The sequence below is a fragment of the Anopheles arabiensis genome, chromosome 3 (genome assembly GCF_016920715.1).
Source record: "Anopheles arabiensis isolate DONGOLA chromosome 3, AaraD3, whole genome shotgun sequence".
Lineage (NCBI taxonomy): Eukaryota > Metazoa > Arthropoda > Insecta > Diptera > Culicidae > Anopheles > Anopheles arabiensis.
Window position 1 is genome coordinate 29,178,738 of NC_053518.1, and position 16,871 is coordinate 29,195,608.

The 16,871-nt window shown below is 39.7% G+C and overlaps 1 protein-coding gene across 6 annotated transcripts in view; it reads right to left on the reverse strand.

Annotated features, from left to right (window-relative positions):
- LOC120901290 (zwei Ig domain protein zig-8-like) overlaps positions 1-16,871 on the reverse strand; it is a 39,024-nt gene that overhangs the window by 732 nt on the left and 21,421 nt on the right. For all 6 annotated transcript variants that reach the window (XM_040309080.1, XM_040309077.1, XM_040309078.1 and 3 more), the window contains 5 exons: positions 10,852-10,920; positions 2,720-3,057; positions 2,349-2,465; positions 1,855-1,948; positions 1,532-1,659 (listed from right to left, as the gene is read on the reverse strand). In XM_040309080.1, the coding sequence (XP_040165014.1) occupies positions 1,532-1,659; positions 1,855-1,948; positions 2,349-2,465; positions 2,720-3,057; positions 10,852-10,918 (744 nt within the window). In that variant the 5' untranslated portion in view covers positions 10,919-10,920. The remainder of the gene's footprint in view (positions 1-1,531; positions 1,660-1,854; positions 1,949-2,348; positions 2,466-2,719; positions 3,058-10,851; positions 10,921-16,871) is intronic.

The following is a 16,871-nucleotide window of genomic DNA, read 5'->3' on the forward strand; positions in this document are numbered from 1 at the left end:
TGACACTTTTCATTCGTTTTATTCATTTTTATCGATTTTGAAGAACGAAGCAGCGAAAACGCAGTTTTGACGCGAACGTGACTGACCGGCAATTTTCATTTTGAATGCAGTTAGGGGAACACATCGTCAAAGCAAGCAAGATCATATTCCATGATAATTTATTTGTACCGAAGTATGATCCCACGTTTTTTCATTTGGCTTCGGTACGTTATTGAAGACTTCTTTTTCTTTTCTTTTAATTCTTATTCTTTTCCATTTATTTGTCAGTTCGTTTTTTAAATTATGCTATTAATACTAAATTTATAAGGAGAACGAGGAAAGCTGAAGGATGGTTTCAAAAGATTCAGTTAAAACTTTTTGCAGATACACTCGAAACGTCCTTTAACAGTGATTGGAGGTTTTTTTTATTAGTGTCAGTAATTAGCATTTAGATATGAGTTAATATTTTGGTTTGTTTCAGTTATAAACAAGTGTAAAATCGAACCCTCGGACACAGGCGAATGACGGCTCATTGCACTTTCTTATATAAGCTCATTAGTGGATGCATTGACGCGCCGTCCATTCTCGAAAAAAAAATCATTTCTAGACCCCTAACAGGAGTTTAAGGCCACGAGCTCTATTTAAAACTGATTTCAGGACGACGATTTCGCTCCAAAGACTCTTTACTTCTAATGCATATATCTCTTTATACAATACTTTTTCTCGAAACGTTAGTATAAATAATCTTTAAATGATTCTGCGAGGCACATATTGACGATCAGAAGCATTTAGTTATTTATTTATATATTTATTTACCGTTTTCACGTTCATCATAGCTACCTGATTCTAATTCGTGATCATTAGGTCTCGTATGATGTTAATTTCAATTGAGTCCATTATAAGCCAGTATATCGAAACTTTGAGAATAGGTATGTAGGCCAGTCTAAGCTGATGACGTTATTAAATAAATAAATAAATTAATAAATATACTAATTTCAACGAGTCAAACCAAGTGAATGTTTTATAACTTAGTAATTAAAAATGATTCAAAAACATGTTATGTTTTAAAAGTGTATTAAATGTTATCATCGTTCCCTCAATTTGTTTCAATTGTTTGCTTTTGACGAATAATAAAAGGCATAATAATAACTCAATTTTATAGACAATAACATTAAACCCACAGCAAATTGGAATATTTATCGATTTGAGCATAATGTTTTATAATTCAGGATGTACATTATTGAATATAACCAAAACACTGAATGTTATTTTGACTATCATCGAATCCTCTATTATTTAACAAAAAGAGCTCAACCGTTGTTAGATTTATTCTTTACCTTGCCTATAAAATGTTTCAGTTAGGGCATAAAACACATCACCTCTTAACCTATTTCCAAATACATCCCTCTTTCTAACGTGACATCAAAATGGATAACGTTTGAGCCCCAAGCTTTTTATCATGATCCCACATTCATCCAAGCTATAATCCAACGCACCATAAAGAAGGAAAACCTCACCCTCAGAAACACTAACACACCCGTTCTCCGCTTACCTGATTGTTGTGGGTCCAAAAAATGGTTGAAGGAGGCTCGGGCGAGTTCCGCACTATGCAGGTTAAATTTACAGTTGAGCCCGTGTTGATGTACAGATCCGGCACACCAACGATCGTGGTGATTGGCTCTGCAGATGGAGATGGAGTTATAGGGAAACGTGGAAAGAAGAAAACAAGTGTCTGTTAAAATGGAAATGAACCAATACCCCAGAAAAACGAAACACTCAAAAATCTTTCAGAGAGAGAGTGAACGAGCAATACGTATCCTAAACGGGTATTAAACCAGTATCAGCCCCGTGCATTTAGTGCGGCTGAACACTTACCTACGACGGCGAGGAACATTGAGTGCCCGACCGGTGGCGTAGTGGAGATCTGGCACTCGTACACGCCCGTGTCCCGCTTCTGGGGGTATCTAATCTGAAAGAACAACGAACCAACGGGTATCAGCTGCCAGTGGGAGACAGACAGACGCAAAAGAGGCGAAAAAATAAAGTGGACAAAAATAGAGTTCAACACTCCACGGACGGAATCTCCTGAGAGCTTGCGTGTTCGTGCGTGTGCACAAGGATCTACTGCCAACGCCCACCGGCACATGATCGATGGCCTGAAAAGGCCATATAGAGTGTCAATAGAGGCAGAGTAGGTTCATTTTTTCTAATTTCATTTAGTTTGCTGACTCATCGTTTGTGCTTTTCCCCAAGCTCTCAAAAGGCTCATCGAGAAGGAGGGGAAGAGTGATAGAGGTTGCACTAAATAACAAAAAAAAACACACACATCGTGTGACGCAATCGAGCAACAGAGGAAAAAAGGGGCTTACTTGTAGCGACCAGTCGTCTGTCTGGGGATTATGTACAGCCTGGAAACGTTGGTCAGACGTATAAGTGAATCTACCTACGGTTAACAGATGAATGTCACGATGCCGCACCCAGGACACCTGCCGAGGACGAACGAACCACACAGGGGGACGTTGCACGTTGTGTTGTGATATATGAACAGGTGAAGCACACATACAAACACACACACAGGAAAAAGAGAAACAAATAAAAACACATGGTTAGAATTTATCGGTACGGAAGCAACTCGATCCCGAAAGCAAAAAAGGACACAAAATCGGGCAAAACGCGTTCTTGTGGGTAGGAAAAAACAAGTACAGAAGCAATACACAGCACCATTGAAATTGAAATTTACCGTTTTGTTGCCGATGTTCTTCACCCGGCAGTTGAGATAGGCCGTCTTCCCGACCAGCGCTGTAATGTTCTTCGAGGCGGACAAATCAAAGTGTGGCCCACGGTCTAGCGGCGTCCGCCGTAGATTACTCTCGTCCGAGTCGTAAATTTCGTTCTCGCTCGTCTCTGAGTGCTGATGGTGGTGCTGCTGGTGCTGGTGAAAGCCAAGGTGCAGATTGTCAAGGTACGGCGGTGTCCGGTTGCGTATCGGAGGACGCGTTACCGGTGAACTGCTGCGATCATCACTCAGCTCCAGCAGGAACTGTTCCTCCGAAAAGGTCTGCAGTGACTTTGTAATGCCTTCCGAGTCGGTGTTGTGGGATGGGAGTTTTCAATAGATGACCACAGATCCGGTGGCAATGGGAGAAAGTAGAGAAAAGATACAAATTAGAGGTGGCAGTTGGAAGCTGTCGAACACAGGAAATCGAAACGTCAGAAGGTCGGGATGATAAATGAAAAACACTGTTTCCTGCACGATTTTGGGATGAATATAATTGAAATTTGTATACTTTGTTGCTTTCATTAATAAAGTTTTTAAACACTTTCTTATGAAAGAAGACATATTACAGATTTGCAGAGCGCATAAAATGTAAAAAGCTCACAAGAAATTGAAGTAAGTTCAAGTATTGAAGGAAAATTATAATTTTTTACAAACCAACTACCGTTCAATGTCAATATTGTAGTGAAAAAAACATTAACTTATGAAAAAAAAGAAAAATATTATAGCAAGCTTCATTTATCAACAGATTTTATAATTTTCATCTTTGCAGGAGTTCAGTTAATATGTTTTCCAAGTAATAACAAAACGGTTTAAATCATTTGGATTTGATGTAATTTATTATTGGGATTTCAAGTTCAAAGCCAGTTGTCACAACAATATCAATATTTGCTAGAATGACCATTATATCAAACAATCACAACCATCAACATGCATCATTTTCGGTGAGACTCATAAAGTCATCGTACTCATACGTACTACATGAACTTACTGCATGTTGTATTTACCTCAAGTAAACATGCTTAGGTATACATAATTTACGCTAAAGTATCTCTCTCTTCACAAGATGGACTATGATTGTCCTTCCCTTGAGGGATAACATTAAAGTTCTAAGATCTCCACACACAAGAAACTAACTTCAATTGACCATGACAGTCATAGGAAAAGCCTTTCCGCTCCCTTGGATTGAGCTGCATCCAACCACTGTGAAGCTTTGGGTTCATCGCCCTGGAGCGTAAATTAATTTATTTATTTATTTATATTTATTATTATCAATATTGCTCTCACACTCGTAGCCGTTGCGGTTGAATGCGGGTCTATTGCTTCTAGCTCGAAAAGCTTCCTTAGGCACACAAGTACAGCAAAAAAGCAAACACCAGCAAAGCCAATCAAAAGTGACAGCTCTGCTAGGCAGGTGTGAGATGTTAACACATGGATAAAGATACATAAATCAACTGTCGCCACATAATTTTTCGTTGAGGTTGGCGATTGTGATGTGATTGCGTTGAAGTGCAACTGGATGCCGTTGGTAGAGGAGAGTGGGTTTGTGTGAATGTTTAAATGTTTAACGAAACGCTACTAGCAGTCGTGTGATTGTGCTTTTGTGGACTTTTGATGTACAATTATGACTCCTGGGCAAGCTATGGCATTGGTTCGAACGTCACACGGAATTATAGTTAGAGTTACTGCAAAGCAGATTCCGATGATTAAGGGAAGCTGTTTACGAGCAAAGAAAAAGAAAGAAAAAGAGACTTCAAAGTCATAACTCATGACAATCAATGTGATATGCCACACCGTTCAAGCCCTCGGGAGAATCGAGCTAATATTATGCTTGAAAGAAAACATCTCCATTATCAAGTAAAACATTAAAATTCACCTCATTCTCATTCTGATTAGCAAAGGTTTATGGGCATTTTGTTTTTACCTTGTAACAAACTCGTTCCGTCCATTTCATAATCCCAGCCCATTACGTTAATTCCGATGGACTGCCACAATTATCGGAATTCGGTTGTTAATTGTGTGGACGCTAAATGAACTCCAAATTGCATCATTCCTGCAGGGCACCTGCAATGCTCCTAACGGTATAATCCCCACCTGAGCTAGTGAGGAAGGGCTCGGTCGGAACGCCATCGGAATGCCAAACTTTCCAAATTGTTTGGTAACGATTATAAGCGTATAATTAAGCCCTTTTTGCCTGTGATTTGGCTGTGTGATTGTGTCCTGTGGCTGGGTACAAACACTCATACAGGCACACAGACATATTTTCCTATCGATTATCAATTCCGGAAATAGCCGATTCCCACCCGGTTTTGTGAAATCGGTCCGAAACGAAAAACAGTAAATTCGGCTATCGCCACTCCATGCTGCTGAGAGGTGCAAAGGGTATGGTAGTGGGGATTGTTGATCTTAAATCTGGCACACCTCCCCAGTGGATACGCAGCTGGTACACACAGAGACTGGAAGCTTCACAGAATAGCAACTGAGCAACGTGATTGGAATCTGTCAAGGGAACGCACACAGTTAATTAACGGAAAACACTCTCACCGCAAGGCACGTCAGGAGAACGGGAGTGACGGAGTATCATACAGCTGTGACACATAGCAATCGACCGCTGGGTGGATTTATTGATGCGGTTTGAGTGCTGATTATGGTTAAAGAGGAAACAGAACAAGTCGTGGATTGAAGTAGATCGATGTTTTCGAAATGCGACGTGCGGCAGTGGGCTATTTTCAGTAAGTAACAGTCATTTAAACGGGAATCAGACTCAGCTGCAGGATTGATGTATTTTTGGGTTTTTTGATTGAAACTAATGAAAGGTTATACGATTAAACAAGAGGTGCGGCTGAAGGTTCCTGTCATTTTATGCCATTAACTTGCAGACATAAATAGTTGAAAATGCTTAGAATTCGATGAGATTGCTATAAGTAATGAAATTCTAAAAAGAGATTGCTTACATACAGGCTCTTCCCGAATTACTGATAAGGGTTAGCAAAATAAAACACATCATTTTAGTTTGTCCATAGGCTTTGAAAGCTTCTTTATCTTCTTGGGTAGCATTTTGCCGTGTTTACAGATTGCAAATGTGAACCAGATGTTGTTCTGTTATGCCATTGTGCTGGCATGCATACCAAACCATTGTTCAACCAAACCGACCCCACCATGAGGTACAAAACCCAAGATTAATATTCATACATTTTCAGTTCCACAAAAAAGGGTTCGCCCATACTGACACTATTGGAGAGAATAGGCATTTTTTGGGCACTTTTACGCGAAACATCTTGTACTGCCGTGCATGCTTACGAGCCATTAAAAGCCGCCCTCTACCTCTACTGGAACTGTTGAGCTTTATCATAACCATACCCTCCTTGTCGCACTAAAAAACGAACAAAGCAGATAACAGATAAAAGGATTACAATTGGGACCCCATAAAGTACTGTCTCGACCTTAAATAACCTCCTCAGAACCCGCGAAGGCCGTTTATTCTGACTTTCCAGCCAAAGGGACTCCGGTTCCGGCTAACGTGTCGGTATTCCATCTCCGGTGATCCTTTCTGCTTGGAGGTTTCTTTCTTTTTTTCGTTGCTTTGACTTCCTACACTCGCCTAATCTTACCGCAATATTTCGAGCCTGGGACCATCAAACCAGAAACCCACGATGCACCCCGCATTCGACTCCGGAAAGGTCACTGCGAGGCGAAATATGTACGCACCAACCTTCCTAGAGCGGCTCTACGGCAGGATTCTGCTCGGTGTATAAAAAGGGTCACAATTTCTTAGATGTTCTGACTGCTGCCGAGTTCATGAATATTCCTTGTGCCATTGTTGTCCTGGTTAGGGTATTTGTCTGTTCTCAAATACACCGAATCGGATATCTCTGCACAATGTTCGTTAAAAACAAGACAAATGGTTTCACGATGGTATACTGCACCGAAAAAAGGAATACAATAAGTAAGCTTCCTTTTTTTTTTGCTATTCGTTATTACCATCGGCATTCTCGCTTATACAGCATCTCATTCGCATGCATTAAATGTGCGTGTAATGTGTTTTATCTCATTCATTCACAATTTATAAGCTCTACAACAATGGGATTTATCCGCTAGCATGAAGCCAAAACCCCCAGTTACATTTTCTAATTTGATTGGAAAGGATGGGATACAGCCATTTACAAAAATCTGTCGATTAATTCAACACTTTCCAATGCTATTGCTGGAACTGCAAGAATACAAGCACGCTCTCTTTCCGTTACCATTATTACTTTCAATCGGGAAACAATATAACACATTTAACACAACCGTAAACACTTTACAAAAACGGGCCGAAAATCGGAACGATGCAGAGAACAAAACAGAACCGCTCGGCTCTTCACAGAATCCATACCAAGCTCTTGTTCTCCCAAACGTGCTTCTATGAAGTATGTTAATGTTCGTGTGTCTGAGCTTTGCTTCCTGCTGCAGGCATCAACTCTAGGCTTAAGCGTAATGAACCATATTTATTTAAATTACATCATTTCGGATTGCTGCGTGTGTTCGACGATTGATATGATGGGCGTTCGCGAATGTGATGTGTGTCGCTGGAAAGCGAAACGAGTCAATCGACTGGTGCGAATTACTGTATCCTCCTGTCCTTAACTCCCTCTGTATTCAAACTGCTGTTGCCAAAAAATGCAAATCAATTCCGGCACCAACGAAACCAGCTCGGGCTGTCGTTAAGCGTAAATGGCTATTAATAAATCATTCCGAGGCGTTTCGCACGGAATGATAACGTCTTTTTTTGTTTTTGCTTGCATGTGTGAGAATTTTCGCCTGATCGCTTCATGTAGTCGTTTGGGTAATTTTAAGTTTTCGCTTTATGTGTTTTTTTGTTTCCTTTTGCTTTTGCCGCCTGCTCTAGTGGATGTGGAACCAACAGAAATAAAGTAATCCCCGAGCTCAGCGTAAAACCACCGTTCTGCTCGAGAGCTTTAAGACATTTGATGATATTTTGACGTGTTTTCAATTTGTTTTTATGCTGCTTTTTTGCGTTCATTTCACTTCCTTCAAAACTTGGACACATTTAGTTAAATGAAAAAATGATTTCAGTTTGTGCGAAACGCAGATTACAGTGAGCGTTGAACAATCTTGTCCCGCTTTCTTGTGCATGAGCAGAGTAGACAGAAAAACGGAGCTTCAACACACACAAAAAATCACTCAACACTCGTCCACGCTAACGGTTGGCAGTAAAAGCCTTACCATGGTGCTGCTGTTATGTGTGTATGTTTGCGATCAAATTCAATTTCGACGCCAGGCAGGACGGATGGAAAACGCAAGCCTGTTCTGGTGGCCACCGGCACCGGCATGATGGGATTTCGCTGGCCGTTGCGGTATTCTGACAGCGGCAAACGCATGACAAGTGAGCGATCGATGATAGTGAAGGAAGAACAAGGGAGTTTTTTTGCGTTTTTTTTGTACAAATACCTTTTTGCTTTCTGATATCAGAACGAGAATAAAAGGAAAACATGCTATGGAATTTGTAAAAGGTACATTGAAGCCATATGCTTGGAGGGAAAACTCTGAATGTAGTATTTGTGATTTTTCATGAAAGGGTATGTTTCTTCATTCCTGATAAATGATTACATTGCTCTAACAAGTTGTAAACTTTGATAAACAACCAAACCAGTTTTTTATGATTCGTCGATGGAACAAGATTAATGGAAATACATTTATAAATCTATTATCTCCAAAGAAATTTCATCTTGCTTGCCACACTAAGCTTTCAACAAATAATCGATACCGTACCGAGAAACCCTGCACTGCTGAAACAAACGACACTGTTCTATAACTTTTCTCCCGGCCAAATTTCAACGAGAATCAAGGAAACAGGCATGACGAAAAGCCAACCGAGCCGTTCTTGTGCTAGATGCTGCTCCTAGAACATCAAAATCTGATTCCAAATATCGGGCGTTATCACTTCCTGTCAGTTCTGTGCATGCCAGTAGAAATAGCACAAAAAGCTCGGCCCTTCAATATGATAGCCATTTACCATTCTAGCTCTCGGCATGGAGCTTCTGCTTGTGTGTTTAAGAGATTCATTTCCCAAACCCTTTCGATGGCAAGTTGATGTATAAAGCTTGTGCTTGTGTATTTAAGAGATTCAGTTCCCAAACCCTTTCGATGGCAAGTTGATGTATGAGGAAGGGGTTCCGTGGAATTTTGTTAATTTGTTCATCCATTGTTTGAAATGATCGATGCGAAGAGGTATATCTGGACGAAGATTCAGTTTTAGTTTACTTGTTGCGTTAAAAATTTCCGTTGAGTTCCATTTTTTTAGCATTCTTTTGTAAATAAAGTCTATAGTAAAAGTCTATTGAAATCCTTCGGGTTTTAAAGATCGGAATATGAATGCATAAAAAGCCAACAGCAAATGCTACAGTGGCGATGGCACAGCATGATAACCAACAATATATCATTAAACACATTCGAAAGTTCCTTACATTGACTGACTCTGATGCAAAGCAAACAAGGGTCCTGCGAGACAGAAACCAATCTCAATTTATATAATTATACTTCTTGTTATCTGCACATTACTTTCTAACGATCTATGCATTCTGAGATCTTTCTCTCGGTCACTTTGGGTAATTTTACTTGCAGACTTGGGAAATGAATAATCGACAACATAAATAAAATGTATTCCATTCTCCCTAGACAACGGCTCCCACCGGCACGCTAAGCAATGACCGTGGAAATGATGAAAAATCAACGCTTCTTGCAGCACTTCAACTAATGAATAAATATCCCTAAAGGCGAACCACTAAGCCAAATACAAAACATTGCAAACGTACTCACATACAAACGCTCACAATAGCACAGCTAACCTTAATGAAATGAAAGAGAAAAAAGGCAAAAAAAGGCTCAATTTTTTCAGCAGTAGACAGGAGAGGTCGGGTTTTTGGTTCGTTTCCCCACTCGGTTGACCTGGCCTAATGGTAGCGAGCAGATTACAGTATTGCTTCATGCCTCGTTTCAATGTTTTGCTTATGCAATGGATCATATCCTCCGCGTTTGTTTGCCATTTTCCTTCGCCTTGATGATGCTTTCCGCGTATATTGTTTCGATTTAAATTGTACAAAGATATGCCAAAGATACGCTCCAAACGAGTCCTTGGGCGGGCGTGTGTATGTGTGTTTGCCTTGTATATTTTTTATTCGCGGTTGCTTTATATTAATAGCTCGAGGGAAAACGAATGCAGCATCAGCCCTGTGTGGTCCCGAAACAGTGCCGGGAGCCGGCCGGAGTACTGAAGGGCAATCAGAGCTAATAAATCAAAATGTGGTACACTCGAGTTGGGAAAGATCGACTGTGCCGTTCACGTGCTCCCTGAGGATGGTAATGTGAAACAAAACGGCTGAAGAGAACAAAACACTAAGCAGACTCTACTGAACAGTTTTTTTTGTTTCTTTGTTATGTTTTATGTGTTGACAAATGTGTATTGAGCTCTTAGAAATACTTGTGTAAGTCTCATTGTGCGCGTATGAATGTGTGGCGAAGAAAGCCAATATAATGATGACTCGTTATTGTACTTTATGAAACCTTTTCGTATATAATTCATCATACCCTATTGAAGGTTTTGTTAAACGAATATTTAACTTAAACAAAAATTAAAAAGAAACTGAACATTATGCATCGCATAGAGCAAACATGTAAGCTGCATTGAATAACTTCTCCTATCACAGAGGAGTAAAAAGGCTAAATTATAATATTTTCTGCACAAAATCGCTACAGTTGCCACCTAAACAGCATACCACAAGTATTAGTAAATTTACAATAATTCATAAACAAAGTTTAGAAAAGAATGGATTGCACCACACACAATTATCTGAATAGCTCAGAGTGCTAGAGCCAATGACAGAAACACAGAAGTTGACGAACAAATTCTTCATATGCCACATTATTTGTTCCATGTTTTTAATGCATCGAATTATTTTGTTGCTTGTTTATTATATATTTACCTACGAATTTATGAACTGAAATCTAACGTTTAATATCCCTTTCACACAAACACTTTATATTTTTAATTGAATAAAGTATAAGGTTCATATATTGTTACTGTTTGTTTCACTTACCGTGGTTTAAATGAACGATGAAAAGAAAAATTAAATTTATTCCATTCTGAGAGCGCAGTGCGGCCATCACTGAAAAAAGAGAGAATAAAGAATTTTCTTTGTAAATCATTTTTGGAGCTTGAAACGGTTTTAGTTTTAAACAGCTTTTATGCTTATGAATGAATAATACCAAAACAATCCAGTACAACCAATGCTCAATACCAGCAAGCAACAATTCTTCGAATTGGATACGTTTAATAATAAAACAGAACAAACGACTAAGGCCAGCGCTTTTGTGAGTGTTCGTTCCACCTCTTTTCCCCTTAACCATACCTTTCCCATAAGCAAACTAAGAAAAAATAGGAAAATGAAAAAAATAAAAAAGAAAATAGGTTGAAAACGACACTAAATGTCAGCACATGTGTCCATCACCTCTGCAAAAACCTTTCCATCGAGGCCCGAGGCGCAACATTTGAATGATTTATTGCATCAGCATGTCCTACGGCTGGCACGGTGAATACAACACCGAACGTCCTCTATTCCTTGCAGTATACACATTTCGCTGATTGTGCAACTGGCTAATGTCACACGCACCTCGTGCAGCAGTGTGCAGCAGTCGCCCTCAGCAACTGTCAAGAGTGAAACAGCCACCAGGCGTCTCCATGTTTCGCGCGGGGAAATAGAATATCATGCATCATGCACACACGGAGTCGTACCGGTTGAACACCGTACCGTGGTGGGATCTGGCAAAAAATCAAACCTAACTAGGTGATCATTTATGGTGAGCGTACCTTGTGAACTCAACATAACAGCTGCCAGCCCTTGCACCGTTTCCGTAAGCGATACCGTGATAGGCAATATTCAAATTTTCACATTTACCCGATGCGTCCGCTATCGCGATGCTAGGTACACTGTGTCAGTGCGAAAGTAAGCTTCCACGGTGGATTTTTTTATCTACTGCCAGTGTTCGACATGCAGGTCATCCGGTGCATGGCAGGGGTCGTTCGGAAGAAATGCACTAACTTTGGAGGCTTTGGCGGTTTGCGATCTGATGCAACCTGTCGTTTTTCATCGAATTTTACATTCACTGCCGAAACTCATTAGTGGTTAAAGGTTGACCTACATCCTTCACTCACACTCTCATGCAAATACAGACACGCTTTAGCTCACACTAAGGGCCACCATTTGGAACCACAAATTTTCCCATCGTAGCAGCACTCGCTTGGTTGAGGTTCTTTGGCTCATTTTACCAGGCCATGGTAGGTGCATGTCTCTACAGCAAATGGGAAAGATTTTTTCGTCGAACATACTTTCAACCACCAATTTAAGTCATGCAGCCATAAAAGCATGATAGCAATTAGGTTATCGTTCTCTATTTCAGAAAGACCCTTGATGCAATGCGGGCGCTATTTAGAGAGGTGATTAATCTTCTTGGTTTACCTCGCATGGTTTATAGAGTTTGTGATTTGAATGGAATTGAAACATTACTAATTAAGTTTTTGTTTTGTTCTGTTGATTTAAAAATATTATTTCACCCTTTAAACGTCAAAAGACATCCAGCATGAAAGCCAAAACAAAAATGTAACTAGTTATGTATAATAAAAAGCACCAGAATCCTATCTATGCAATTCGAAATTCTTTCATTTTCAGTGTTCGACTTATTTCACTAGTAAATAAAATGCTCCAAAATACTTGTTCAATCTTACGATTTCGGATAATGTTCTTTCGCGTTTCGGTGTAACTTTTTCTAGCGTTTTATAATTACCGGGTGTTGTTCCTTGTATTGCACAATTAGAAGAGAGTTTATTTCACGCAATTCACTTATACTTATAAACTAATCGATCGTGCCCGAACGCTCCGAACTCAACGAATGATCTTCGTGTTTCGTTAAACACGAATCAACTGGCAGGGCTTCCGTGCCTAAGCCTGAACATACTCAATTCAGTCTCATGCCAAATACATGCATTTTGAAAAATTCTACAAAAAATGCTTTTACTCAGCCGCATTAGCTTGAATAATAGATTTGAGGATAAGGACACGTTGACAAAGTTGCTGCAAATTGAATTGGGCCTTCTGTATAAGTTTAGCACTTTCATTTACTCGTTATTTCTTTTTGTTGCGGGTCTTAGCAAGTATTCTGCCAAACATAATAAGTCTCGTGTATAGCCTAAGAGAGTTTGCTGACCTTGGTTTTGTTAGTTTTTTGCTAAATTTTATTTGGGAGAATAACTATTAGCATGATCTTCTTAGAATATCGTTTTTGCTGCCCCATCTGCTATTGTTTGACGTTATTATAGCGTTTGGCTGGATTTCTAGAAGCTGATAGATGAAAAAATCCTTTGATCTGCTCTTAAATATTGAAGCGAAGAGAAAAGGTGTGATACCACCGGTTCACTTGTGATTCTTCTACGTTCATCGGTTAGCTGCTCGTTCGTTCGTATTCATTGTTTGTTGCTATCCCATAAGCAACGGTGTGCTTGAACGAGAAGAGAAGAGAAACTCAAAAAAGCTTGTTCTTCATTGTGTTCGTCCGCCTGTGTGCTGCTGATGCAGGATCAAATTGAAGGATGATTATCGTAGTCAGATGCACAGCCCAATATGCTCTCGTCAAGAATCTCTGCCGCACCGGTATGGACTGCCTCAGGGCCAAAAGTCATCGCTTCTGCACAGCACGCACCGATCAAAGGGGAGCAGAAGCACTTTATTGTTTTGTGAAATGTGTTTGAGGCTACGTTGTTAATTGAATTAAAGCAAGTGCAAGCATAACTGGTATACACTATTCGGGCAGCATTGTTGATCGTATGCTTATAGCAGCCATGCATGTACAAAGGGACGCGTGCCATCATCTGTATTTAAATATTTACTTCCACAGAGAACCAAATACTGCTTTCAAGCAATTTCATTCCAGCAAGGTTGTCACGCAAGTATGCAGCTGAAGTTGAGAAAAACTGCAGAGGAAGGCGCTGGGGATGATTCGTAAACTACCAGGGCAGAATCAGGAATGGAATGCGACGGTGGAATGTTATTTAGTTCTGCCGTATCACTAACATTAACAAAGTTCACGCTGTTTCGTTGCGTTTGATTCGCTTGTCACGAATATTTTAAGCATGTTGATAAGGAATGGGACTATATGTCTGCCATCTACCAACCCAAAAGAGTCATCTGGTTGAAGCCTTATCTTCCAACTTGTTGGGTATAGTATGATACGAAAATGTACCAAGAAGTGAACAAATTGATGTTTGCCAACACCTGCTAAACATTCGTCCGGTGAAATTGATAATGAAACAAGCAACAGGAACACATACGAATAGTTTGCCTTTACAATGTGTTCCTTTTGAGACAGTTTTTCGTTGGTATACTTCATTACACCTTGACATTTCTTGATTTCCAAGAAAAAAAATTTGTCACAATTGAAATACTATGATAAAAGCAATTCCTTGTTCATCTTGCCACTTAATTCACAGTAGAAACGAGTCTCTTCCCTTACTGGTTTCATGTAAATGATAGAATCTTTCCTTTTCGTTTTAGATCAGGACTTCAGCTTTGGATAGCCAAATATAGTACCGAATCATGGCTGAATCATTGTAATACGCTTGACCTGCCAATTTGGTGTTCATGCAGTTTGAATCGCAACGTACCTTCCAGGAAGCGTTGGTCTTGCGAATAATACTTAAGGATTTCACATGGCTGTTAATAATTTGTATTTTTTTTTGCTGTAACGAAAGATATTATTCCTTTTCATTGCAGGCTACAGGGAATTTGGCTGGAATGAATTACTTCAGTAGTTATAGTAGAATTTTGCAGAATACATTAATGTATCACGCTCAGCTTTAGAGCATCACCTAGCATTCCAAAACCTTTGTTGTCGCTTCCAGAGTAGATGTATGGCTTCATAATCTGCGCACCATTGTACCTACGATTTCTGCGATGCTTGCGTGTATTGTTAAATAAAAGCTAATACATCAATGGGATTGAAAATCTTATTGTTAGCTCTGATCTGATGAATAGTTTTTGGAATGTATCCACAAAGTCCAATATCCAACAAAATAACTGCCATTATACCATTGCTCGATCCTGTCAACGCCATGTATACAGCAGCATGATAAGGCATCCTAGAATATCTTTCTTGAAATAATCATATTCGCTTACATATTATTCGTATTATTTTTTTATCAGTGCTATTATTCAAACAAAACTAATGACATCTGCTCCTGTTCAGAGAATCTGAGTATGTAGCCATAATGCAACTGAAAAAGCTAAAAAGGAATGATTTTTCGTACAATGCTCAAAGGTAAACATTATTCATGCGTTTTGCTACTTGTAGAGGTTATATGAACTACAGATAGCCTGATCACAAGGTAACAAAATTGGAATTTTATTCGAAATGAAAAAAAAGTTCCAACAAACCGAAAAGAACAACGTGTCATCCCCAAAATCCAATTTCCACAAAACGTTTCAACTGTAACCCGATGATGGCACACCTTTCAAGATACAGATTATCTCGTCTCGCATATTGATTTAACTGTTTCCAAATCTTCCTCCATCGGTGATGGTGACATGAAAATCCCCCAGATGACACAGTTCAATCGAAACGGAACATATCAAACAAAACGTACACCGGTACAATATTGACACTTGAAATGTAGCTTATATAAATCGAATCCTTTACTTTGTGTTTGAGATCGACGGAATTTAGTACACTCCTCCTACAGCGATTGCCTTCGCTGCGTATGGGAATGATTGAAGGTGGTTTTCTGAATGTTGCAAATACAAGAGTTATGTAGTCAATTTTCCCCATGAATAAAAGGCAATCTTAGGTATCTTGAAGGTAAGTTTTTAAATCGCAGTGCAAAAAGGTGTCAAACGAGTTTTGCAAACGTGGCTCTGTCCTCACGGTGTTCACTTTCTTCAAAGCAAAGTACGTTTAGCGTGTTATTTCCCTTGAACATATCACCTCAAAGACCCAATCATGACGCTCAACGCTCACAATCTCTTTGCATCAACCTACAGACATGGTCGATAAGCCGCAGGAATGGATCGCGAACAGCTGAGAACAGACGATGTTCAATCATGCAAAATCACATTTTACCCACCAGCTCGGCAGCACAAAACCCTTTTCACTCGGTGTGGTACTAACCAGTGCGTGATCATAAATTTCACCCCCATTGCGAGCGCACTTAGATAAATGACCTCCGACAGCAGCGAAGGATGGCACCATAAACCACCCGCCGATAGGCTCCAATCTTTACGGGGTGATAGTGTATCGCGTACGGGTGAAGGTCACTGTCAAATCGCTTTACTCGCTTCACACAGCCTCCAACGATCGAATGACCGCCCGCGGGATATGCTGCCGTTGTAAGTACTCGTTGACCTTTTCTGCCGATACTCTCGAACATGATTTATGTACCGTTGGAAATGACAAAGTTTTGTGCCGGCCGACGCTACTTTATCACCAACAATATTGATCAACGTAATGGCGCACGACAGGAAACGCCGTCACCATGAAAGCCATGAGCTTGAAGTGAGTGACTACGAATGAAAAGAACGAACGATCGAAGAAAACAGAGGGTAAAAAAACGTTCCAGCCGTGAGTGCAAATAATACTTGGTAGTTTGTTTGCTATGTTTCAGTGATGGTGAAAATCTATCGCAAAGAATAATACACTCAAAGCCGTACTAACCCGCTACCATTGCAATGGTGGCATTTCTCGTCTCTAGAAATCTCGCAACGTTGGCTTTTTGAAAGAGAAACACACATAAAAACAAACCACTAAGGACAAAACACACTGTCTGATAAGTTTTTCAACCGTTAAAAGGGTTGCTGTTTGAGTATTGGGTTTGTTTGACCAATATAATAACTTCAATTCAAGTACAGGTTTGCTTAAAGATGATTTTTTACTCTTTTCTCAAGAGTTTTAAAGTTATAATAATAAAAAAAATGATTTTTTAAGATAGTTATTTTTTCAACTGTTCATTACGCTCAGAAAAATGTTCTGAATTTATATTTGTTAAAAAAATTAAGTGAACATTTCCTTATGAAAC